The sequence below is a fragment of the Durotheca rogersii genome (assembly GCF_024521655.1).
Source record: "Durotheca rogersii strain YMJ 92031201 chromosome Unknown GGS23scaffold_24, whole genome shotgun sequence".
In the NCBI taxonomy this organism is placed as follows: Eukaryota; Fungi; Ascomycota; class Sordariomycetes; order Xylariales; family Xylariaceae; genus Durotheca; species Durotheca rogersii.
In genome coordinates, this window is record NW_026251255.1 from 375,188 (window position 1) to 400,958 (window position 25,771).

A 25,771-nucleotide genomic window follows, 5' to 3' on the forward strand; every position below is an offset into this window, starting at 1 on the left:
TCATCGATGCTGGAAAACTGGGTGGTGGGGAGGAGGAAGGGGGGGAGGGGGGCAGGCTGAAGCACTCACATACCTACATACATACCTATGCACAACAGAGCATACATGCCACGTACGTGCGCGCATACGCATCGAGGTGGACGGCCCAGTTGGTGGGCTGCGGGTGATGCTCGCCCAGATGCAGGTGTTCGAGACTCAACCCACTGATCGAAGCTGCAAATCGTATTATTTCCCCCCAATGGACGGGCTATTGGTGCCCAACGCGGGAGCTAAGCCATCTACGCTTCCCGAGGAAACCTGAAAAGTCGCCCGCCAGACTCTCCAGTCCCGCTGTGACCCTGTCCATCCCACCGACCTACGTATTTCTCATCTTCGGTGTTGATAGCGATGTCGACACGAGTCAGGAAAATTAGCTAGGTATCGGCTACTCGATTTAGTAGATTCCGTTGCTATCGGCTCTATAACCGCATCGGGTCGAGGCAAACTGGATGGGGTGGTCCAGCAGCTCTCAGGCACTCGAGAGCGGTAGCATCGGGTCGTGGGAGAGACAGGACGTATGGTGCCACAGGCAGAGGAACGGGACCACATCCTCACGTTCAGCACTCAGCATGCTGCTCTCCAGACGCTTCGCGGCCGGTCGCATGGCGGCACGCTTTTGCTGCCCACGCCCTGGGATCCCCTTGCCTCGATTCCGGATAGGCGGATGCCGATAACCCTCGGCAGAGGCAGCGAGGGAAATTGCCTGAGGAAACGCGTGGTCGGTTCCCGGGGGCAGAATACACAGAAAGACGCCCTTCCACATTGTAGTCAACATGCTAGCCAATGTCGACTAGATGCATACATGCCCGCGCACTAGGCATCTCCGATGGTAATGAAACCGATCGTACCTAGTTGGCCTGTTCGAGACCACGGCAGGGACGCCAATAGGGCAGAGAGATAGATAGCTGCGCCTGGTTTGGCTAAGAATAGTGCAACCCATCAACCCCGGTCCCTTCCGGAGGAGAGGATAAAGGCAAGCCGCCAGAACTCGAAGCGCGCGGCGGAGGTGAGATTACAACTTGACGTCGGAAAGGGGGGCCCAAGGGAGACCTCTTTGAGGTTCGGCGTGGGAGGGCGCATGAGTATTTGCCAGTTTTACAATACACGCCCGGGGTCGGACGGCAGAGAGTCGATATATTGCCTTGGCGCAGACTCTTGGGAGAAGTCTGTGGTTGCCTGCCGTTCCGTTATCTGTTGCTCCCATGGTCGAGCCCGGCCCGAGGGGGGAAAAACTGGACTGCCTGGCGACAAAAATGACGAGCTGGGATCCTCTCCTAGTTTGGTGGCGATGCTGTTTTGAATTATCTACGTAGCTCATGCGCTTTTTGGTCTCCTCCTGGTCTCGTCAGACACAAAAGGGGGATGGTAGGAGTATCACGGGAGTTTGCCGATTGGACGACTAGTTCGACGTCACGTCCACCTAGACGCGCTGTCAGTTCCCGAGACAGAAAGCTTGGTGTCTCTTACAACCCCGCCGAGGTCAGGAAACAGGACCGTGTACAGAAATGTCAAGAGAGAAGGGGGGAACGGCAACATCTTGGAGTTGCGTGGCACCCTTGCCGGCGCTATGAATTGCGTTTGCGATGGCTAGTTAGGGGGATACTGGGCCGTGCAGAGCATACCTCTCTCTCTTGCCGTCTAGACATCCTACGTTTCGATAAACAAGCTGGTCCCCTTGTTAACGTGCCTTAAGAGGAGGGCGGCTTCGGCACGCTGCACGCCGCCCAGCGCTGCCAACAACCCATACAAACACGAAACGCGGTGGCCGTGTAGAAAATATCGCGATAGTAAGGGGAACCAAAAAAAACCCTCTCGAGGAGAAGGGAGAAAGAGAAAAGGGGCCGCATATCGATTGCTCCTGTTCTGAAGATCACGTCGAAGTTGCTGAGAGCCATCTCGCTTCGGGTGTTGGATCGGGGTGGCCTGGCTCGTCTCCCGCTTCTCTGACAATCTCCATCTCTCGTCGCTTACCTTCTCATAAATGTCCTGACCGGAATTAAAACTCCGTAGGGCAAACGGAGCAGAGGCGGAGCATCTGATACACGGGGTCACGAGCTGGAACGGTGATTTCTTCGTAAGTACGTGGTGAATTCTCCCTCGTAGTCGCAACAACCGGGGAGGGGAGTCTAGCCAGAGGCAGAAACGGAGACAGAGAAAACGGGGTGACATGAGCTAAGACTGTCGCGAAGCCGGAACGTCATCGATGCAACATTGGGGAGGGATCCGAGGGAGTACAATGGCAATGATGGGTAAGAAAGGAAATGACGCAGACTTGGTAAAGGGGAAATCCTACGTAATGGCAAGGGCTTTGGTGAATGGACAAAGCTGAGTTCCAGAACACGCCAAGATCCCAGGTCCCACGGAGGGTTGCCTCTATTTTCTCAAAGCAGACCTAGGGCTGCTTCTGATTTGCTGGCTGCGGTGAACGATCATTTCGAATTCCTAGGGGGTTCGAACGGGGCCGGTTGGGGCCAGGTTGCGATCTGATCTTGGTACGGGACCCTTGGGACCGGGTGTGGAGGCACGGATGGGCGAGCAAGCCTTAGAAGTTCGTTCGTTCTGCTGCTTTCGGGACACAGGTCTGATCCCTACCCGCTGTACCGTCCTCTTCCTCTCTTTCGTATGCTCTCTTTCTCGTCCTCTCTGTCCCTCACTCCCTCACTCCCTCCCTCTCCCGGTGTGTGTGCGTGCGCGCACGCGTGTCTTGTGCCCGCATGTTGGGGATAGCGGGAATCGTATTCGAATATAGGTGGTCGGATGACTCCTCGTCTTCTATCCCGGGGGACAGGCGAGCGGCTGGGCATCGTCATCTCCGCGTACGTTCCCGACGGTGTACGTATAGTATGTATGTATATATGTATGTGTGCATGCATGTAGGTATACTCGCTACCCGGGGTTGCATCCAAGTGATCGCCTCGTCGGCGCGTGAGGCGAAGCTGCCGTCTCATCACAACGTATACTAGGTGTGTACATGCCATATCTACACGTCGTATGCTAATAAGTATGGGACGTAGACTTGATGAGTCGGCGCTGGCGTGGTGATACCCACTGCATGTTGCGCTTCGCGGGCGAAGTGCCTACAGAGATTGGCGGGTCCACCCTGCAGAGCGGTCGTGATCTACATGGGACGAGTGCATTAGCTATACTACGTAGCAGCAACTCGTCACTATACGATACCGGGTTAGACGTAGGGCCTTAGATTGATGATTTGCCGAACCCGACCTTGCGAGGCAGGCTACGACACTGATCTGATCCGATTGGCGTTTTCTCGAATCATTCTGTAGTAGAGAAGGTGGGAGCTCCTTCGAGATCGGCGGCAGAACCAGGTTCTCTACAATCTTGGAAATAGGGGTTCAAGGCTGGCCGGACAGACGCTTGGGAGGTGAGCTATGTATATACGTGTGCGCGCGCGCGTGTGTACGTACGTTCGTATGCACGCAGATATGTACGTGTGTGTGTGTGTGTGTGTGTGTGTGTGTGTGGGCGCGCGCGCGTGTGCGTATGCGTGTGTGTGTGTGTGTGCATATACATACACAGGTGAGTCAAGGCTGCCAGCAAGCCATGTTCCTAACATCTGCTGTCGACGAATCTCCGACGTTCGGAGAGGACCCGGCAGGAGGCGGAGGAAGGGAGAGAGACGAGAATGAGAAGAAGAGAAAAAGAGAACGAGACGGAGAGGCCAAGCCCGTTCGGGATCGATGGTCAGCATTGCACATGGACAGATCAATCGATGCCCACACAAATAGGTAACCCAATGTTGCCCCCTGCAGATGAAGACCATGACCTTTGTTCGTGGTTCGTCTGGCAGGCGGCCGCTGTTTGGAACCCTGTGGGTATGATGGAGGCGCCGCGCAGGCATGTTTCACGCCTTTTGCTGGTGTGTACGCAGGTAGGTAGGTATGGGTGTATGGACGTGGACGGATGGATCGAGGGGGACCGAGAGTGGGAGAGGGGACGAGTGGAGGGATCGATAGCCGCTCTCTCGCCCCAACTCGCGGCGGGGCTCCCCAAACCACCCCCTCCCCCTTTTTTCTGTTCCCAGGCCGGTGCCCCTCTCTGCGATGCATCGACGGTTTACGTGCCGGAAATACGTGCAGACGTCGTCTCTCGGAATCGCTACATGGCGTGCCCTCCAGCCGGGAAGCCGGTGGCTCTAGTTCAGGTTCGAAGGCGAGAAGATAATATCTATGTTGCGTGTATGAGCAGGCTCCCGTGACTCGCATGGCGCGTGCCGTGCCGGCCGACCGTAGGATGGTGGGCTGGGTCATTTGACGTTACGTCGACGAGCCGGGTCGAAGAGGGTGTGAAGCGGATTGCTCACGAGGGCCCGGACGACAACGAGGGGCGAGAGGACGGGGTCTGTCCCATGACGATAGTGAGCCGCTACGGTTCCGCGTATGCTATAATATAACTGCGACACGGCTTGTCCAGCTATGCATACGTATATGCTGTGTAGTTTGCTTGTCGCCATACCGTAGACATCTTCCCACACCGCGGAAAGCGGGACACGGCGAGGCGGCGGGATATCTGTCCCTATTACCGTAGGGGGTATGTATGAGTATGTGTGTACGTATAGATGCTGGAGGTCTCTCTCCACGCGCGCGCGTGTGTGTAAGTAAGTGGGTACCTGTAAGAGGAGGTAAGCAAGTAGGGTGTAGAGGTATATGAGTATGTCGGCGGACCGATGGGGAGGATATAGCAGAGGTGTTATGTACGGGTTATCTGTGCATTGATATGGAGACAGACATCCGGAGAGGGAGACGGCGGGGACGGAGCTCAAGCCTCCTGCATTGGGTCAATTAATTTGGCTGCTAGAGAGGCCGCGATACCAGGCCTCATCACGATGGTTCTCGCTCTCCCATGCGAGCGATGGATACTCTCCATATAGGGGGCGAAATGAGGCCGACGGCGTCCCTAGCGATGCCACTAGGTCGTTGCTCGCAAAGGGGGGGACGTGGGCACTCGCTGCCAGTGCATCTCCATATCCGCATCGCAAATAAGTCAGTCCATTTACATATGCAGGAGGAGAGAGAAGGGGGGAGATGTGTGTCTGTGTCTGTGTCTGTGTCTTGTCTGCATTTGTGTTTTGTCTGTGTTAGGTATTTGCTTGGTGTTGAGGAGGGGATGGATGGACGAGGGTGGTGGGTACGTGTAGGACCGCATTAGTGCACTTGCATACATAAAAAGGCGCCCCCTAGTGCATATACATGCCCGTATATGTACCCGGGATTGTATGTACCTGGTAAGGAGGAGTTACCTACCTCTAAGGGATGTAACTGGAACATGCAGCATGTACCTAGGATTTCCAAATTGTCCCCGCCTGTTGCCCGGGGCCGTGCTCCCCACCCATGTCATGGGCGTTTCCTAGGAGGGTTGAACACAACTACCCAGGTCAGGCAGTACCTAGGTAGGTACATTGATAGGTACTTACACGTACGCATTTCTATAGGTACCTACCTAGGTAGGTGCCTGCCTTTGGCCCTCTACAGGCACACGGTCGAACGTAGGGACTCCCCGAGCTCCTGTTGAGGTAGGTACATATAGGCTAGGGTACCTAATCCATACGCGAATATGAGGCTGTATGCGTATGCATACCTCCCACCAACCTGCCCTGAGTGTAGATCTCCAAGGCATAGGATACATGAGGTACGGATGTATAATAAACATACTATATTCAATTGCCTGAATGCCTCAACTCTCCACCACGTGGCTGCTGCCATATTAGGACGGGTACATATCTCATGTTGCGGATCTTACAGCGAGGAAACATACGACTTACGTTGTATGAAATAGGCACTAATCCGCCTAGAGATCTGTAATGCACACACACACACACACACACACACACACACACCATATCATGTGTGCGTGTGTGCGTGCTGAGGTGCTTGAAGTAGTGGATGTGCATAGGAGGTAGGTAGGGGCTTGCAGGACCCAGGCTTTTGAGGGGGGACCCTGAGCCCCGGGAGGACGCGCATCTGGACCTAAGCTTAGGGGGCAGCGGAGGACGGTTCACGGCTCCGGCACTGTATAATATGTACCTATTGCTCGACTCTTATGCATGCACATGCACATACGAGGCAGGCTAGATACCTGTAGATAGCTGGGAGGGTACCTGTCTACCTGCAGCGGTATCTAGGGTGAGTAGGGCCTACCTACCAACCTACCTAAAATACCCGTATAGATGGATGCGAAGGAGGGATGAATGCTGGGAGTATACATGAAGCACCCTAGGATGGTAGGTACCCAAGGTGGGAGGGGGCAGAGGGGATGTCGGGCACGGGTACATACATACATAAGCGCGTATGGGCGGCAGGTTGATGTACCCGACGTACCTACCTTTGGTAGGCAGGCCCCTCGGAATATACCTACGTAGGTACGTACATACATATGCGACTCACCTTCGGCAGGTACCTTATTTCACGCCGCCCTTCACCGGCCAGGTCTCGCGGTCAGGGCAGCTTAGGCTGGGCGAGGTGGTATCGTGGGCCGGGGTGGCAGGTGTGGTGGTACGTAGGCCAGGGAGGTACCCGGGCGAGGCAGGTTGCGTCAGCTGGGAGAGTTGGACCTGTCTGCTAGGAGGCACATTAGGCAGTGCCTACCTACCTCCTAGGCAACGCACAATCCCTGAAGCCGGCTCCTATCGATATGTGTAGGTAGGTTAGGTTAGGTACCTACATGCGTGCAAGGTCGCAGCACATATTCAGAAGTACGTAGCAGGTTGCCTGGCCGGTAGGGCTCCCTCAGCAGGACAGTCCAGGGGACGAGGCCGCTGGCGTCTGCCAATCGAACCGCCCTACCTCTGGCCTCTGCCCGTATCGCCGGCTCGCTGGCTGAGCCAGCTGTTGCCGCCTCTGCTGAGGGTTGCTGTCGCCGTGCCGTGCTGTGCTGTGTCGTGTGCCGCTGGCATCTCTAGATGGATGCGCCAGCTGCTATAGCTGTTACGAGGATATCAGGATTTCGCTTTCTTGTCAATCCCCTCCTACTTACCTACATCTTCTCTCCTCTCCCTTTTCCTCCTCCTCCTCCTCCTCCTCCTCCTCTTCCTATTCTCTTCTTTCTTACCCTGCTTTCCCCTCCCATCGTCGCCGTCTCCGTCACCACTTCGAACCCATCAGCGGGCCACTCTCTATCCAATCAGTCCCCCCTCCCTCTTCTTCCCGTCCAGGCCACCCCCCTCTCTCCCCCCCTTCTTCCTCGCGCACCCCTGGAAAAAAAGTCTCGAGTGCCAAGTTCCCAATAACCTCCGTGAACTCAAAAATTTCCAGTTCGACCTGTTTTATTACTCTTTCCTCGTCTTCTCGAAAATCCCCAATACTACCTACTTTAATAACAATATCTCTCTCACATTGTCGACCCGATGCCTCTCGCCGTCTCTTGAGGCGCCTTGCCGTAATATTTTCCTCTCTAGTGCTTTTTTTTTTCTTTCCCTCTTGCTTTCTCCCTCTCATCCTCTCTCCCCGTCCTTGGCAGCATCCGCCACGGTCTTCTCCGAGCGCGCCTATTGGGACCTCTGGTCTCGGTATATCTCCTCAGGTCCTCTGCTCCGTCGTTGATTGGCCTTGGCCCTCTTCGCCTGGCATCCTGCTCGGCCTCGCTGCACCGGGAAGGCGACAACGGATTGGAAGAGAGGCGACGCACCAGACAGATTAAAGCGACGCACGTAGCCGGAAACCTACACCTGTCTCCCTGCCTACCAGCCCATTCCCATCTACCTATCTACACGCCTACCTCTTCGCAGGCTACGTACCTGTCCTAGGAAGTGGCCTAGCCGTCCGGGATCCCTCCGGAGAATTAGCCTGGTGGACGTCTCCGCAGAGGAGCTCGTGCCTATTGCCTTTCATCCATCCGTACCCGTCCGACTGACACTGGTCCTGATAGACACTGGTTCAGCTCTGGCCAACCACCCATTCATCTCGCCGAGACCTTCCGCTGCGTGTCCCAGGATCGCGAGAGGCTCTCCCCCCCCCCCCCCCCCCGTTGAATCACCTCCCCCCATCCTACGCACTCCTATACTTCGCACACCCTGGCTCGGCGTCGCCTTGCGACCTCTAGAAGCTGCTAGATTGGGATTTGCCGTATTGCGCGTCGCGTGCGAATAACCTGCCGGGTCTGCCTTCGTCATACGCCGACACTGCCTTCTGTTGCTAGGTAACCAGCATTTTTTTACCGTTTATTTCGCAGAGATCACACGAGCTTGAGGCGTTCCGAGTTGTCGGAGAGTTCTGTCAAGATCCCAGCGTTCCAGGTTGGCTCTGGGGTTAAGTTTTCTGTGGAGGAGGCCATATTCAGAGATTACGGGCAAAATCAAAAAGTCCCAAGACGAGGAAATCCTAACTTAACTTAGGTTGGGCCCCCCCCTGCGGTCGAGCCCGCAATATTGTTCGCCGCCTTTTTTTCTCATACCTGGCCCTCGCTCGCTGCAGGACGATTTTCTCCACCGCATAACTTCGAGCACTGGCCGACGTCCTCCTTTCCAGAGGTTCAGGACCTATCATATATAACCCTTAACCTGGCTTTGGCGACTTGGTACACGACCTTTTGCTATTCGATACTGGAGCTCTTCTCTGTCTCCCTCCCTCTCTTCCTTCTTACCCCGACCGCGTGCGACCAACCTAGTCATCGGCTTCCTGCATTCACTGCGCAGCTAATCTTGCTTGATTGACTGGACCGACGGCTCGGCCAACCAGCAGCCTGCGTCGTCGCTGTTCCATCCACCGACACTGCCTATCTTGCCTGTCGACCTTACGCACGAGCGTTGCTTGTCTTTACATCTTACAACTGTAACCTAGCCAGCGACGCCTTTTTTTTTTCTTCCTCTTCTCTTAGCTTAATCTCTCGCCGACGTAAAAGGCGGAGACGCCCCGGGCACTGACCTACTCATCACAAAGGCGCCTCGGCCTATCTATATACGCGTAGCAAAGGGAGCCGCAGTCTGCTGGCTATCCCGCAGCAGCTGCATTCGCCCTCGATACCATCGCGACGATGATGAATCAACAACACGACATGTACTACGATTATACCACGACGGCGAACCGGTCGCCGAGTTCGACACGGCAGGGTTACGCCACTGTCGGCTTACCCTCTGGCCTGGGAGGCCATCGATCCGGGCAGAGACCGCTGGAAACGCTATCTCACATGGGGTCTCCTGCTATATACGGACAGCATGACGAGCGTCTCGGTGCGTCGAACTACGAGTCGCTCTCCAGGTTCGACCGACTGGTGCCGAGCGCGTTGCAATCTGGTTATATGCTGGAGAACAGCCAGACGTGGGGCTATAATGGCGGAGTGGCCACTATAAACGGTTCCATGAACGGCAACGGGAGGTTGGCGGTGAGGGCCGTGAATCGGCGAGCCGCCCTGCCCCAGGTAAGTGCCCATCTGGTACGTGCCCAAGTGCGCGCCTTTCCGATCTGTGCCGAGGTTGGCGCTGACTAGTCTCGGCTTCTAGCAATGGACCGCTGATCAGTCCGGACTCGGAGTTCATTCGATGTCACAAATGTACGATCCCACGATGTCGATGAACGGCAATGAACATGATCTATCGGGTATGACGGGTCCCACTGGGGATGCTCGGGGAATCATGGCTACTCCTTCGGCCTCGGATTCCGAGCAACTCATCCCGACGGCTATCGTCATAAAAAACATACAGTTTCAATGCCGGAAGGAGATCCTCCAAGGTCTCATGGCTTCGATGAATCTGCCGCAGCCCTACGCATTCAATTACCATTTCGACAAGGGCGTGTTTCGCGGGCTTGCCTTCGCCAACTTTTCCACCGCCGAGGACACCGCCATCGTGATTCAGAAGATGAACGGACTGGAAGTGATGGGACGGAAGCTGCGGGTCGAGTACAAGAAGATGCTGCCGCAGGACGAGCGTGACCGGATCGATCGAGAGAAACGCGAGAAGAGAGGGCAACTTGAGGAGCAGCACCGGGCACCGCTTCCGATGCACCAGCAGAGCGCTCTGCAGGCCCTTGGCGTCAGCGTCAACAAGCAACCGAGCAATTCGCCTCTCCGTAAGTCGACTCCGGTTGGTGGCTGGGTCGCAGCGGACATGGATGTTAACAAGCCGGATCCTACAGGAGATGTTGACCTAAACGACCCGACTACCCTAGAATTCTATACGCAGCTCACGCTCTTCAAGAACGACCCGTCGCGCGAAGTTCATATATTCCCGCCTGATGTCACCCCCGAGCAGCGCCGACAGATACATATCCTTGCCCATAATATGGGTTTGGAACACAGATCCGTCGGCGAAGCGGATCGGCGACAGATCCAGATCATGAAACGCCCTCAGAACTCACCCCCTGTCCATGCCCAGAGCCAGATAGCAAATGTTTCTTGGGAAGATCACCGCCGCGGGTTAAGCCGCGCCGCGACTTTTGATTTCGCCGAATCCCGGATCGGATCTGCCTATCATGCGCTTGGCAGGCAGGGGCCGACGCTCGAGCTCCCGGGCAGCCCTGACAACGGGATACCTAACAACCTCAGGGCGGCCAAGAGCTTCGCAGATCTTCGCACGCACAGCCCGAGTCCGGCGCCTTCCGGGTCGAGCTACGCCGGCCTCACGAACGGCCTGGGAGCCCGTTACGGCGACTTTTCCCAGACCTCGCTAACTACCCCGCCCAATTTAACACCTACCTCCGGCCAGAACGCCACGTCTAGCTCTGAGGCTCTATTAGCAAGCAATATGAGCTCGATGAATATCGGGTTCGACTCGAATACTTCACACATGCGAGCCAGGGAAACTCCCGGGGCTATCGGGAGCCAGAGGCCCGGGGCAAACGGGACAGTGAATCGTAACGCTCCCGACAGGCAGCCCCGGGGTCCCGAATGGGGAGAGGCCGGCCAAGGCTTCAGTGGACGTAACCGCGGCCATATGCAGCGAGGTAGTGGTAAGTATCGATATCTCCGATTCTCGGATGACGTCTGTCGACTAACTCGGGCGCTGTTCAGATTCTTCCGACGCAGGCCGTAGCTCCGGTGCTGCGCGTTTCCACTAATCTACCGCCGTCCCCTCCAACCGTGGGCGGCGTCAACTAGGGGCTGCCCGGGAGCGATACGATTCCGGACGCCTTTGCCTGCACAACCTAGCAGCCAGCGTTGCCAAACCTGATCGAGACCGGCGCGAGACAGGCCGAGCTCGATTCGCCGATGTGACCGCAACGTTCTCCGTTCTCTTGCAGTCGCGCCCTATCTACGTCTACGACGACCTTTGATCTCCGTCATCACAGCTATCACCCCACGAGAGACGATTTATGACATAGACTTATTACAGCCCTTATTAAACTAACGCCACCTTCCACCGCCTGCAATAGCCAGGGTTCTCGCTCGATCGATCGGTCGATTTTGTTTAATCCGAAGTGTGTTTTATTGTTCGCTTTCACATCATATCGCGTTTTACTACTAATACCTTGTAATATCTGGTTTTTGGAAAGCCCGGCGCACTCCGGTTTTCGAAATCAGCTTCTTCGGCCGTCCTGGATTGGGAAAGAGACTACGCATCACGGAGTTTGCGGTAGTGAAGGGTTGCAGTGTCGCATGGAGAAGAAGAAAAAAAGAAAAAAAAAGGGGCACCGATGATACGCATCGTTCCAAATACTACAATACCCTCAATCACGATCGACAAATGAAACCATCTCTGAATACACCATACAGCAATTTTATGGGCGACCATTCACGGCATCACGACTCAAACTCCTATACCCTCTGAGGAATCTCGAGGTCTTGACGGCTTCCAAGGGAGGAGGTTGTCAAGCCTGGAGGGACCTCTTGACGATGGTTACGCTGTTATGACGCACACGCACATCATTAGATGGCAACGCGATGCCAGCTGGCTGACTAGCCGAGGCGATTCCCTACTAATCACTGTTCCGTGGAGCATTCTACCACGGGGTATCCCTGGCGATAAGTAGGGCCAGCGGCATGGCTTCGGAGCGATTGGAAACGAAGAACGAATTCGACGAAGACGAGTACAGCAAAGGAAAGTGAAAGAAAAAAAACCATTGGTTTGCTGAGCGGAGAAGCGTGTTTTCGCTGGAGGACAGACGGAAGACAGAATACGAGACGAAGCTACATTTGTATATGGGTTGGTTGGTCGCTCGCGCCGCGCCAGCCGATGCTGCGTGGAGGCTTTTCGTCTTTTTCCTCCTCAAGCCGCTCATCCTATCGCGACCTCCACTCCGCATATTTCCGCCCACCTTCTTTTTTTTCTTCCCGCTCGGCGGATCCTAACCATCGACGGTAGAAGACACCGCTGCTTGGGAGGAGATGGTTAGAAGTTATGGGTTTCGGGTAGAGGTAGAGTTAACGCAACAGGGATTGACACTCGCTATAGGCGCTCTGCTGCAATATAAAAGTATTTGACCTTTTCTAAATTGATGTATTGTATGTGATAGGAGGCGGGGCTGCTTTGGAGGGGGGGGAATATATATATCTGTAACTACAGGGGATCTCGGAGGAAGACGTATGTTGTGAATCAAGCGCAACCTACGGTTAGCCAAGGCCGTCATTCGTTCCGTCTCACACAACCCACCTACCCACCCCCCCCCCCCCCCCCCCTTTTCTTCGGTTGACCCTCTCCGACTAAATAGGCACCATCCTCCAGTTCACTAGGCCAGGCGAGCATGTCATGGAGCCTTCGATGCCGTTCCGGTCCCCCGCGGCCCGGCTCGCGGCGATGGCGGACTTGAGCACGTCGGTAACGTCGGTGCCACCGACGTAGACCTGGTCACTCGAGGGTGGTAGAGCGGGCCGGACCTGAAGCGCGCAGCCTCCGGAGACGATGAGGGTGTTGAAGCTATCGGTCGCGTACTGGGCGAGGAAGAAGTCGCGCGGCGCGGCGAGCTCGGCAGTACGTAGGGAGACGCAAGAGTCCAGCCACGAGGCGGAAGCGGCGGAAGAGGCGACGGGGGAGAAGGTGCTAGGGCCGCAGTAGTCGGCGGGCTGTCCCGTCGGCGCGTACCACACCCAGCACGCCGGGGGGTTGATGGGCGTCTCGGCGAAGCGGTAGAGACGGCACGTCTGCGACGACGACGAGGCCGAGACCGAGACCCCGGAGGGGTCCCGAGGCCCGGCGGAGCTGGTTGGGTGCCCGAGAGCTACCCCAGGTACGAGCAGGGTTGAGAAGAGCCGGCGAAGGCGCATGGTGGGAAGAGGCTTGATAAATAGATAGCTAGATCGCTGAGCAGGCGAGGACCGCACCCTTGATTTGAGGCAGCTAGCTCCCTATTTGAATCGGGCGAGCGAATCGTTTTGGAACCAGTCGACCACGATATGGGCAAACGTATGGGCTAGTGTGTGTGGGTTGCGACTTTAGGATGCTCGTCGACGCCTTATATATATATATACACCTCCTAGTATCTAATACGACATGGCAGTCTGGATCCCGCGTATACCGAGCTATTGCCCGATGGATGCTGAACAGGTCCAGCATGACCCCTTCCGCGATCAGAGGCGGCCTTCACCTCCCCTGGCCCCTCTGCGAATCTCCTTGCTTCCATGGCGCCGGCCCCATCGCCCCCAGCTAGGCTCAGCTCTAGCTTCGTGCCGCACGAGCTCATCACACACAGGCACTCGGGGGAAGGGGTGACGGGCCAACGTCAGCTTTGGTTAACTCGAGCGGCGAACCAGGTCGAGGGGCCCTACTATTACCTCCTGCGGAGCGGGGAGCAGATCGGCCATGGGGCGCTGCCCAACAAGTGACGGGAGCGTGCCTGTAAGACGCCGCGAGCGTTCGTGCGGCGCGCGGTCCAATCAGCGGTGCCGCCCCGACGATCGTCGTCGGTCAGTTGGCTCTGCGCCCCTCGAAGGTTCGGCGGCTAACGCGACGGCTATGTATGCCCTGCTCATTACCACTACCACCACTAACACACGGACCCCGATGCTTTCGATGCGAGCGGCATCGCGGGTTGATACGCTGGAAGGGAACGTGTGACGATTCCCCCAGCCTAAGGGGTAGTGGTAGTAGGTAGGTAGTAATAATAGAGAGTTGTTAAAGCCCCGCGCCTTGTTGAGGGGTGGGCGGCCCAACCTGGGCGACTTGCCAGTGTACGCCTACCTACCTCTCTATGTACACGCCGACATTTCTAGGTACTTTGGCGTTCGCGCAGGGTCGGTTGGGGGTTGGGTCCTGAGGGCCGACGCGCACTAAGCGGTATGGCACGGGTTGGTGAGGGAGCATTCCCGTCTTTCTTTCATTCTGAGACAAGGGCATCTTTGTAATGCCGGCAGTCTACGATGCTAGTTACGCCGAGCCAAGGCCCCCTCTCCCGCCCCATCCCTTTTCCTCTGGACGGGCCCTCCTCGATGCACCCTTACTTCTGAGGATCCTTTGCCTATTCCGGGCTGGGTCAGTGTGACTTGCATGGCGAAGCATGCAGGACCTCACACCGATAGGACTGACTATAACAATATCCAGCCTACCTACCCATCTACTAGGTATCCATATGGAGTATTGCCAAATCAGACCAGGCTGAATGAAACACGCAGTAAACGCAGACATCGTGGGGGGGCATGTTGGTGTATGTCTAGGTAGGCAAGGATATAATGTACCTACCTGCAGGTAAATATTAGGTACTGTGTGGGAACCAAGCCAAGACAACCGTTCCATACCAACACGGTGAGCCAGAAAATCAAGACAGGGGTTAGATATTATATTCCACATTAGCTACATATATCTATAGGTCATTACTTCATGAAGCCCAATTCGGGTTCCCCGGGGACGCCGCGGAGGCGTCGACGCCGATGCGCGTGAGGCCGGAGACGCCGGCGATCTGGCCGAACTCGTAGCGGAGGTCCATGTCGCGGACGTGGCGGTCGCGGTCGCGGCGGGGCAGGGTGCTGAGGCCGGCGAAGCGGTCGAGCATGGGCGAGTCGCAGACGTAGTAGAGGGCGCCGGCGACGGTGGCGGGGTCGACGGGGACGCGGGGCCAGGCGACGGCGAAGGAGGCGAGCACGACGGCCACCATGACGCCGAGGATGCCGACGGCCGCCCACGTGCAGACCCGGTTCGCCACGTACGTCTGCGTCACCCGGAACGGCACGTTGCTCAGGAACACCGTCAGGAACTCCGACAGGATCGACGTCGCCGCCGCCGCCGCCAGGAACCCGTGCCGCCGCCGCAGCGCCGACCACAGCCCCGAGAACGCGTTCGTCGGCGGCGCGAGCAGGATCGAGCGCCCCGCGCGCTGCGGCCCGCTCGCGAGGAGCTTGTACGGGCTCACGACGGCGATGCCTGCGGGGTGTTCTCGTTAGCTTTTTTTTTCTTCATTTCATCTCGCGTCTCACGCGGACCGCGCAGAAGCAAGTGACAGACAGAGAGAGAGATGCGCAGAGCAGACAGGGGAAGCGGCAGGACGCCGAGAGGCTTACTGCTGAAGAAGGCGCCCCAGGCGAAACTGATGATCACGCCGACGCCGGTGAACAGGAACCGCACGCCGAACGACTCGCTGGCCATGAAGTCCTCGAACGGCGTGTCGCCCCCGGTGTTGTTGTAGTACAGGATCAGGGCCAGCAGCCCGCACAGCAAGAGCAGGAACAGCACCCGACTCGCGAACCCGAGCATCAGGAAGGGCAGATGGTGCTTCGGCTTCGCGGGCACGGCGTGGCGGGTCTGAGACTCGCGGGCACCGCTCGGCGGGAATGCGGGCGGGGCGGGCTCGTCGCAGAGCTCGACGCCGTACTCGACGGAGCCGGCGGGGCCGTAGAAGAAGCCGAGGCGGAAGCGGCGGTCGGCGAGGGCGGAGCGGAGCAGGCGCGGGGGCGCGTCGGCGCCGCGGGGCAGGGTGGCGAAGAGGCGGCGCAGGCGGGGGTCCTGGGCGAGCGCGGCGACGCCGGCGACGCTCCAGGGGTTAGCCGCGACGCCGGAGCGCCAGCGGGCGAGGAGCGCGAGCGCGGCGGCGACGAGCGCGGCCATGGCCGCCAGCACGCCCAGCGCCGCCCCGGCCGCCTGGTCGAAGACGCTGAGCACGTACGCGCAGTTGCGCGCCGTGCCGGCGCCGCGCGCGCACCCGGCGCCCCGCAGGTCGAAGGCCACGGCCTCGGCGGCCAGCGGCACGAGCAGCGCGGACGCGAGCACGAGCGCGCCGGTGACGGCGCCGAGCGCCCGGCCGCGCGCCAGCGCGCGCGCGCTCGCCGCCGCCGCGCCCCACCCGGACGTCTCGAGGCACAGCGAGTCGCGGCCGGCGGCGCCGCGGGCGCGGGCGGCCGCCAGCGCGTGCCACGGCTGCATGACGCGCGCGTTGGCGTCGAGCGCGCGCACGGGCACTGCGAGCAGGATCGCGAGCACGGTCGGCAGGAACATGCCGACGAAGTACTCGCCGTGGGAGAGCGAGTAGACGCGGACGCTGGCGGGGGGCGGGTCGGTCGGCAGCGTCGGGTAGAGCGTCGCGGTGGCGGCCGGGCGGCCGTCGGCGTCGGTGCTCACGACGACGGAGGGCTCGACGCGCGCGAGCGTCGTGAGCGTCGCGGTGGGGCGGCCCTGCGCGTCGGTCTGCACCGTGGTGCGCGGCGTCGACACCGGCGCCGGCACGCTGGTCGAGGTCGCGGTGGGCCGCCCGGCCGCGTCCGTCAGCGTGGCGACGCTCGGCAGCACGAAGACCGGCGTCGCCGCCGCCTGCTGCGACACCGTCCGCGACCCGACGCCCCCGAAGTCGCTCGACGGCCGCGTGAACGCCGGCTCGGACTCGGTCACCGTGGCCGGCCCCCCGACGTTGCCGAAGTCCTCGGAGGCCTTGGACGCGGGCGGCTCGGGCTCGCTCGACGGCTCCTCCTCCTCCTCCGTCACCGTGTTGTCGCCGACGCGCCCGAACGCGCTCGACGGCGGCCTCAGCGTTATTTCCGGGCCCGTAGAGGTCACGGTGCTGACTGCTTCTTGCGTCAGCGTCAGCGTCGTCTGGCGGATCGCGAGGGCCACGTGCGGGTGGACGACGGCGGCGGCGGCGGTCTCGAGGCTCCGCCGCTCGAAGATGGCCTGCTCGAGGATCTCGATCTTGGCGTCGAGGACGGGCAGCGCGCGCAGGGCATACGCGAGGAGGCCCATGAGCGCCAGCACGGCGGCCAGCAGGCACAGGAGGAAGGGCCAGCGCAGCGCCGAGGGCTTGTAGTTGGGGCTCTCGCGGCGCAGCTCCGGCGGCTTGCTCGTCGGGGTTTCGTAGGAGGTGGCGGCGACGCCGGTCGTCGCGGCCTTGTCGTAGTCCCACCCGGGCGTCGGTCCTGTAGCCGTCCACGAGCGCTCCCAGTGGTAGCTGGGCAGACTCTCTCGGCCCTGAACCGGCTGGATCCCGTCCCCGTAGTCTGTTCCCTCGTATACCTGACCTGCATAGCCCTCGTACCCGTACCCCGTGCCGTAATCCTGCGGGTTGTTCGCCCCGTTTCTGCCCTGTGACTGGGGCAGGGCGTCGAAGCCCACCCTCCCGGGATGCGAAGAGGTCGCGATGTGCGACATAGCGGCGGACGGAGCGTTCTGACCGAAGTTCCTTATTGTTGCAGTCTCCCCCCCGGAACTGTCTACCCTCAGGCGGTCATGTAGTTGTATCCTCCTAACCTAGTATCGACGGCGGAGGAAAGGAGAACTCCATTCTAATCGTAGAGGGGAGGGAGGCGCGGGGACTAGTCTCCTTGATATGTGTTTCCGGCCGCTCGCCCTAAGACGGCTGAGAGAGAGAGGAGGGCTGCTATTTGCTGTGCGCCCACGACCCCGGCGCAACAGACTCAGGAGCCATCCTAGCGGCTAGGCCCCCCTTGGCGATGGTCAGTTCGCTCAGCCCAGCAGCCCTGGGGATTGCGCCTCGACGGAGGCCGCGCGCTGGTCATGCTGGCGCCCCAAGGAGCTAACTGCTCCCTGGGCAGCTGCTCGGGCGACTGGACGCGGAGGGTCATAGTGGGTAACAATCAAGTGCCTCGAGGCCAGCTAAACAACTCCTTTGGAGGTTGATGAGGGTTACGACGGCATCCTCGTTGCTGGCATGTGCTACTATACACTTTGATATATGTTTACATATGCATGTATACCTATTTATAACTGCCTACCTGCCGCCCGCCGAAGCCACGCCGAACAGCAGCCATAACACGACAGCTACCCGTGACGGACACGACGATGCCCAATTCTTGGGTTTGGTTGTGTGAAAAGAAGCTAAGCAAGCAGCACAGGTTTATTTCAGCTGGAACAACGTCCCATCGTACCAGAGGTTCTATCGTAGAGTACCACGCCGCCGCCGACAACGGTTAGGAAATACTGGACGCATATAGGTGCCAAGCAGCCAAGGCTGTCCTTTTGACCAAGGCCTTCGCTAATGGCGTCCTAGCAAGGCGACGGGTGGCTGGCGCAAGGAAGGGGACTATTTGCGTCGCTTAGCAACGCGAGCCAACCCCGACGAGATCTAAGCTTCGTGCGGCTGGCAGCGACGGCGCTGCGCCGCCGGGGGTCTGGGCCCGGCCGACCCGCTGCTCTGGAAAGGCAGTCGCGCTAGAGCAGGACTAATGCCATTCCAGAGCATAAATCCGAGAGAGAGAGAGAGAGAGAGAGGGAAACCGCGAGTGGTTGTTGACAGGTGTACTACCTACGGAAGTGCCTGCTTAGGCAGCTCCTGAGGAGTGGCGTTAGCGGTACCTAGGTACATTTACGCCACAGCACTTCGCTTTCTACCTAAGTCTAACCTCAGTTGTTCTAGCTCATCTCGATGTGTCCTACGATAAAGATACGCAGGTACCTCTCCGGTACGTACCCAAGATACGTACACCGTCACGTACCAGCATGTACGTCGTATAACTGAGAATCAGGACGCACTGGCCACCACTGCCTGTCCGTGTACCTAAGTACCTAAGTATCGATGTACCCTAGAGGCAACCCGCCGTTGAGGCTCGCCAGCTGTAACCGGAGTGACTGACATCTTCTCACCGTCCTCTAACTAATTCTCTCCGAAGCCGCGGAAAAAGGGGGGGCAGCTTGGCGGAATCTCCGCGTGGACACTCAGCTAGCGTTGCTCAACATCGCTAGGTCAACATCGCTATATACTATCGGTCCCGTCACATGGCCGGGGCAGACTGAAGTGAGTAGGTAGACTTACCTACCTACCGCTCGCTCCTCGTGCTATTATCCCCTGACCCAACGCGAGTCCGGTAATTTTTGTTTAGAGTTAGTCGGTCTCCTAGTGGCCCAGCGCGCCAGAGGCTTAGTGAGGCCGTCCTATAGATTGCGCCGGGAAGCTTACCGCCGGGCGACGAAAATGTACCGTCCAGGAGCTCCATACGCGTAGTCATGGACCTGCGTAGGTATACCTACGAGAGGACCGCTCCTACGACTGCCTTATCAGAGTCGAAAGTCCAGCCTAAACGTCGGGCTACGTTACGAAAGGGTTTAGGGTATAGAGTCTATTAACGTATTCCGGAGTCGGTCGCGGTTAATAGGAGCTTACCTACGTTCCGTCGTACCTGGCCTGGCGTTTTGGTTTAGTAGGGGTTTGTACCCGTGCTTAGGAATCGGCTTCTTGCTCCGCTTCGAGGTTAGGTAGGCGGGAGGCGGCGAGAAGGCACCCCAGTCTTTGTTATATAAAGCGACGGTGTTGAATCTAGGGGGGAAGGCCGGGGAGTTTGGTAGGTCCGAGAAGGCTGAGCGGAGGTAGGTCAGGTTACCTCTTACCTAGATGATTTACCATAGGAGTAGCCGAGCTTAGCAATAAACTATCGTACTTGATGCCCGCGATTAGCTTACCGGGTACTCATTTTTAAGGATATGCGTCTCGTCGTAAACTAGAATCGAGAAGTGCAGTTCTTACGGGACCAGTACCTACCGTTTCGATTACGCTGTCAGTTCCTTCTGAGTTGGCGCTACCTGGAATGATGGCTAGTTTTTCCAATCTTGATAGTCGCGTGCCTCGAGGCGGCGGCCCGTTGCTGTTATTGTCCTACGTGTCGTCAAGGCCTAGCTTCTTTTTGACTTCGCCCGATAGTCCCCGGATCGGGACGCTGGTTTTGGTTCCGAAACGCGTAAATAATGTCTGATAGCTGGTGATAATGACTATACGACACGTTTGGGCGGCCGCTCTCCGTTAGCAGCGAGCAACACCCGTCCGTGTGCGTGTGGGTGCGTCCGCTAATTCCTAGATAGGTGTGCTTGTTGCCCGCCCCGTCCTCCCCCTGACCCGGCCGGGCCGCCAATGTCGCCCGCCCGCCTATCCGCCCGCCTGGGCGCCAACCTGCCTACTTAGAAGTTGCCTTACCCACCTCTAGGCCCTGGCCCTGGCCTAATAACTCGGCACCATGTCCTCCCTCTCCCCCTCCGCACCCTCTTCCTCGTCGAGGGGGTCCTGAGGCTGGTCGGCGGGCTCATCATCCTAGCGCCGGGCGCGCCCCTCGCTGCTGGCCCGCGCCCGCGCGGCTACTAGCGCGGCTGCTCGGCACGCAGACGCTGACTCTCGACGTGGCGCTGCTGCTGGCCGGCGGCGCGCCGCGTCGTCGCCTGGGCCGTGTTTGTCCGCGACGCGGCGCTGCTCGCCGTGCTCGTCGGCCCCGCCTTCTCCCCCGCTGGTCCGCGCCTTCGAAGCGCTGGAATCGCGCCCTTCTTCCTCGGCCACCTGCGGCTGCTCGTCACTCGCCTGCACTGGTTCCGGTAGCCCGCCGGGGGGGGAGGTGTGCGCGATTTTCTTGCTTGCGGGAGGGGCGCGGCGCTGCGGCGCTGCTGCCGGCCCAGGCCGGCGGAGTCTCTGCAGGGACGGCGTGGGCCGTGCGGGCACGTAGCCAGGACGGAGGTGAGGTTGTAAACAGAAAGAGGCCGAAGGTGTACGGACACGGTCTGGATCCTCTGGTCCGACCCGACCCTGACCTGGCTCGGCATGCACTATTGTATCATACATACGTACATGCATACCTGCAGCATGCATACATGCATAACCCTGTTTTCACTCTTTATGCGTGTTTCCGACCTGATCGTGTGACACCGCCGTCTCCGCTCGTAAGTTGCACGTCGGCGACGGGGCATCATCGTCCTCTAGGTGAGGGATTTTGCTGTCATAGCCTATCCCCGGACCCCCCCGACAGGGAGCACGGGTCGGCTTTCTTATCTTCCCAGTTCTTGGAATAGCTGCTCCCTCCAATCGGTTCGTGTCCCAGCCTCTTTGTCGTGCCGGCGATGGGCATGGAAATGTCTCACGGGCTTGATGCGATCCTAGTAGCCTACCTATTTGCCTCGTACTTAGTTTGGTCAATAGTAGCATATTGCAGTGTGGTATTCCGACCACCTCTATATCAGAATATACCTACTACAGCGGCAAGCATGCAGGATGGAGGGGCAAGTAGAAAAGGGGACGATTTTACTATGGTTCGCGCAACTTACCTACTCCATCTACCGAGATATAACCTAATATAATGCCTCTGGCAAATCATGCGTCAAGAGCATAAAAGACAGCGTATAGTCCGGGTGTGTTGTGAATAAGTGGGTATATTGTCTATCGGCAACGGGAATGAAACGACTGCCCTTTTACATTACACGAGATCGGTCCCCTCGGACGTTATGTTCCTGAGACCTATAGAGGCTATAGCAGCAGTGGAAAACCAAATGGAAAGCCACATCCGATACCCTCATACAGTAACGGGTCGCGAGATTCTTTTAATGCCACGAGGGGGCGTTGAGAATGATGCCCATGAGGCAACCCGAGATGATACCGGCGCAAGGGAGGGTCAGAATCCAACCCCCGTAGATCCAGGCGATCATACGCCAGTTAAGAGCCCTCCAGTCACCGTTGCAGAGACCGACGCCGACGATGGCGCCGGTAATGCACTGCGTAGTCGAGACGGGAAGCTCTGTGATGCGGTTAGCATCATATCGGCGGGGAACAACTCCTTATGCGTTACAACTTACTTAGACGGGTAGCGACGATGATGGTGACGGCACTGCCCAGCTCCATGGAGAAACCTCGAGAGGGGGAGTTGAGCGTCAGTCTGTTGCCAAGGTTGGCCATGATGTGGTAACCGTAGGTCCAGAGACCGAGCACGATAGCGACACCGCCGAAAGCGAGAATCCAGAGCGGTACATCGGGGTCCTTAGGGACCGAGCCGGACTGCCAAATCTGGTAGATAGTGGTGAAGGGGCCGATAGCACTGGTGTTATCGTAAGCAGCCGATCAAGCCGATACCCGCATTGTAGCCGGAAGGAGGGCAAAAGGGGAGGGGGGAGGGGGGGCTAGATGTTGTAACTCACTTAGACACATCGTTAGCACCGTGGGTGAAAGAAGCAGTGCAAGCAGTCATGATCTGGAGGAAAGAGTACATGAATTCGGCCTTGTTGTCGTAGTGAGCGGCACGGGCGTGCTTCTCCTCAAGATCGCCAGAGAGCATACCGCCCTTCCTCTTCTGCAGGTTGACAATGTCCTGGTCGACGCCATTGAACAACGCCTTCTTGACAGCCCAGTACAACATGTCGGTGGAGTGCCATGGAAGACCCTCGGGCTTGGGGCCAATGATGGACTTCCTCTGCTCCGTGGGGACGACGACCGCCTGGTGTTCAGATTCGGTGTCCGAGGCCTTGGACTTGATGATAGCCTCGGCGATGTTGGACTCGTTTGCAGCTTCGTGTCCGCCCTCGACATCACCACGAGCCGCCGCGGCGGCACGCTTGGCCTCGAGCTCCTCCTTCGTGAGATGACCCTCGTAAAAGTTACGGATGGCGCCCTGGAAGTCGGCCGGGGGCGGGGGTACCTCGCCACGTCGCAAGAGTAGGGGACCGAGACCGATGTGGTACCAGCGGAGCTGCCAGTCGTCACGCACGACCACGCGCCACAGCCAGGGCATGAGGAAGACGGCAATGACACCAGCCCAACCGATACCGGCACAGACAATGACGGCAGCGAGCTGGTTGTCCTCCAGGTTGATGGTGTACCCGCCGCCCTTCCAGAGCAGAAGCATGACAAGCAGCGAGGCGGTGATACCGAAGTAGACGGGAACGAGGGCGAAAGCCTTCATGACCGGGTTCTTGCGCAACATGACACCGTACTTGGTAATGAGGAAAATGATAGAAGCAAAGATAGCGGACAGGCCCGGGGCGATGATCCAGGCCATGAAGACGGAGACGACACCAGTGTTGACGATGGCGGTACCCTGGGTGCCCGGAGGGGCGACCCAGGTGATCTTGCCGGCGCCAACGGAAGCAATACCCATACCGATAACGCCACCCATGATGGAGTGGGTGGTGGATACGGGAAGACCGATCCTGGTAGCTAAAGTAAGCCACAGGGAGGAGGCGACGACGGCGCAGACCATCCCAAGCATGAGAACCTCGGGCGCGCTGTTGTACAGATCGGGGCTGACGATCTTAGTTCGGATGGTATCCGCAACACGAGCACCGACACCGAGAGCGCCGGCAAACTCCATGATACTGGCGCCTATCATGGCCTGGACTAAGGTCAACGACCGGGAAGCGACCGAAGTCGCCCACGAGTTGGCAACATCGTTGGCACCTATAACCCTCGCAAGTTGTAATTAGCGAAGCCGTCCACGATACGATCGCGCGCGCACGCGAGCAGTAGCACCACGGCAAATAATGCCAAGGCGACCGAAGAGGAAAAATCACGTACCGATGTTCCAAGCATCGAGGAAGGCGAATATCAAGCCTATGGCAAAGAGATAGTCGTACTGTACGAGCACCATCTTGACCGATACCTCAAAGATGGGATCTGAATCTGGCTCGACTTGCTGATGCTCTCTCTCAGAGCTGCTGCTGGTGGAGAAGAAGATCGGTCACAAGCACAGGCCTGATGGGGGGAACACAAGTTATATATTCACAGTGACACAAGCCATCGATTTTTCGCAGCAACAGCCAGGGGGACCCCGGGCCTGCTTGCAGGATAGCTGAGCGGATCATGGAACGGGGACCAGGGCGGAGATGATGGCTCGATACACTTCCCAAGGATTTCGGGGTGGGAACTCACTGCGTATGTCCAGAGTAGCAGTACATCATCTCGTCAGGATGTCGAGCCATCCACTAGCAGGTCCAGCGTTCCCCCCGTACTCTTCCAGGGCAGGACGAGCAGTTAGCGGGCTCGGCTTGCCTCCCATAGTCGCAGGGTCGCACAGCCAATTGCGGGAGGGCACCGATGCAACGTGCTGGCTGATTTCCCTGGGGGAGGGGGGGGAGGTGAGTGCCTACAAACGCACTACGGACCCCGAAAGTCAAGGCTGATTTAGGGCTTCCTCGAACTTGACCCTGCGGGTCGACGCGGCGCGACCGAGCACAGCCAGAGACTCGTCGAAGTGGGCAGGCAGCTCGGTGAAGGCGTCTTTTTCTGGCGACCCTCCCGCGCACTTGGCTCTTGGCCCTTATCCACCCACTCAGACGAGAGAGGCGACGGCGCGCTGCTGGCGAAACAGAAAAAAGACGAGGGAGAATACATAGGAGGCGATAGCGTCTGCCGAGGGGCGCTACAGAGAAGTGACTTGCTCGACAAGAGGGGGAAAAAAAAGAAAGAAAAAAAAAGAGGACCTCTGGTGATGACATACGGGAGACTCTTTACCTGTCTAGTCTGAGCACCGACTGATTACTTGCCGCCCCGGCTCCGTAGATGGCAGGCACCTACGTATGCCACGCTGATTAGTGGCGGATAACTCTCGACCAAGAGGGTTCTGCTCTGTCGTCGCTTGGGCTCGTCGAGAACGAGACGTGGGGGGGAAGTTTAGTCGATATCAGATCCCTCCGCCTTCTCGCGGGGCGTCGTCTCGACAGCCACGGGCAGGCCTAGCCATGCATACGCTCCTTCGTTGGCATCGTCGCCGTGGCCGCTGTCTAGGATTCTAGGCTATTATTGGTAGACCGCGGGCGAGAGAGGGAGGGTGAGAGGACGCTCTCTCGTCCGCGTCCTGGTTATGGGGTAGCACACGAGAGCCAGAGAGGGTCAGCCGGCGAGACGTCTTAGCCGATGTGGTATTACGGCGCAGTAGAAAACATCCAACAGCCGCGGACCCCGGGCGGGCAGTGGGTGACTATCCCTCGCAGCGGCTTCATGACGAGAGAGCAGGTAGGCATATGTCACGTCGAAGCCGATGCGACGAGACGCAGCCGGTTTGCCTCGTCGTTTCTGACCTCGATTTTCGATTCATCACCTCCCGTCTCCCCATCATCGCTCGTCGAATCGGCCGTCTGGACCTGCTGTGCCCACCACCCGGGTTCGCTCAGCCATCCCCAGGCGCTGGATAAGCTTCCGTGCTCGTATCGCATCGTCGGTTGGAGAGGGAAGACGGGCGGGGGTGGGTTGGGTGCCCTGGGGGGGTGGTCGAGGGCTCAAGACAGGCCAAGAAGGTTGATGGACACTTGGCGGTCGGCTTGGCAGATCTTTATACCAGAGGAGAGGGGACCGACCACGGCGGGCTCGACGGCTGATTGGCCGGTGGTCCCTGCCGGCCCCATGGCAGCCGGCGCGCCCAGACTCGCCGTCGCCGACCCCTGGCAGACTGAGGCTCGGCCTATAACAGGTCTTCCCCAACCCACGTGGGCGGTTCGGAGACAAGCATAGGACAAGACGGCACTGGCGGTCGCGGTGGGTCTCGGTATAGGAAGCGGTACGTCGCCGTCGCACGTTGACTAATACTCTATCTACCTGTATACGACATGGCTCCCGCTCCTCATCCGTTACTCAATATCTACCTAGGTATCTATCTAGGTATCCAACCTACTCGCCGTAAAATACAGGCAGTGTCTAGGTAGATACACGTAGGCCACCGCATACCCGCGCAATGGGGACGT

At 58.4% G+C, this 25,771-nt stretch overlaps 6 protein-coding genes across 6 annotated transcripts; 2 read left to right on the top strand and 4 right to left on the bottom strand.

Moving 5' to 3' along the window:
• Window positions 1-3,409: 3,409 nt before the first annotated feature.
• On the bottom strand, window positions 3,410-4,698 carry GGS23DRAFT_235536 (uncharacterized protein). The gene has a single exon (XM_051512094.1). It carries the CDS (start codon window positions 4,305-4,307, stop codon window positions 3,582-3,584), a length of 726 nt encoding a protein of 241 aa, XP_051369111.1. The 5' UTR covers window positions 4,308-4,698; the 3' UTR covers window positions 3,410-3,581.
• Window positions 4,699-6,888: 2,190 nt separating this feature from the next.
• On the top strand, window positions 6,889-7,404 carry GGS23DRAFT_235549 (uncharacterized protein). The gene has a single exon (XM_051512095.1). It carries the CDS (start codon window positions 6,956-6,958, stop codon window positions 7,280-7,282), a length of 327 nt encoding a protein of 108 aa, XP_051369112.1. The 5' UTR covers window positions 6,889-6,955; the 3' UTR covers window positions 7,283-7,404.
• Window positions 7,405-8,634: 1,230 nt separating this feature from the next.
• Window positions 8,635-11,292, top strand: GGS23DRAFT_235576 (uncharacterized protein). The gene is made up of 4 exons (XM_051512096.1): window positions 8,635-9,408; window positions 9,491-10,058; window positions 10,125-10,937; window positions 10,999-11,292. The coding sequence occupies exons 1-4, from the start codon at window positions 9,025-9,027 to the stop codon at window positions 11,043-11,045; spliced, it is 1,812 nt and encodes a 603-aa protein (XP_051369113.1). The 5' UTR covers window positions 8,635-9,024; the 3' UTR covers window positions 11,046-11,292.
• Window positions 11,293-12,594: 1,302 nt separating this feature from the next.
• On the bottom strand, window positions 12,595-13,395 carry GGS23DRAFT_235610 (uncharacterized protein). Its single transcript, XM_051512097.1, has one exon. It carries the CDS (start codon window positions 13,186-13,188, stop codon window positions 12,628-12,630), a length of 561 nt encoding a protein of 186 aa, XP_051369114.1. The 5' UTR covers window positions 13,189-13,395; the 3' UTR covers window positions 12,595-12,627.
• A 1,124-nt stretch (window positions 13,396-14,519) lies between these two features.
• GGS23DRAFT_613962 (uncharacterized protein) lies at window positions 14,520-17,627 on the bottom strand. The gene is made up of 2 exons (XM_051520607.1): window positions 15,415-17,627; window positions 14,520-15,277 (listed from the first exon to the last, which is right to left on the bottom strand). Exons 1-2 carry the CDS (start codon window positions 17,486-17,488, stop codon window positions 14,736-14,738), a joined length of 2,616 nt encoding a protein of 871 aa, XP_051369115.1. The 5' UTR covers window positions 17,489-17,627; the 3' UTR covers window positions 14,520-14,735.
• Window positions 17,628-21,383: 3,756 nt separating this feature from the next.
• GGS23DRAFT_235639 (phosphate transporter) lies at window positions 21,384-23,849 on the bottom strand. The gene is made up of 4 exons (XM_051512098.1): window positions 23,610-23,849; window positions 22,238-23,492; window positions 21,899-22,137; window positions 21,384-21,840 (listed from the first exon to the last, which is right to left on the bottom strand). Exons 1-4 carry the CDS (start codon window positions 23,680-23,682, stop codon window positions 21,647-21,649), a joined length of 1,761 nt encoding a protein of 586 aa, XP_051369116.1. The 5' UTR covers window positions 23,683-23,849; the 3' UTR covers window positions 21,384-21,646.
• Window positions 23,850-25,771: the final 1,922 nt, after the last annotated feature.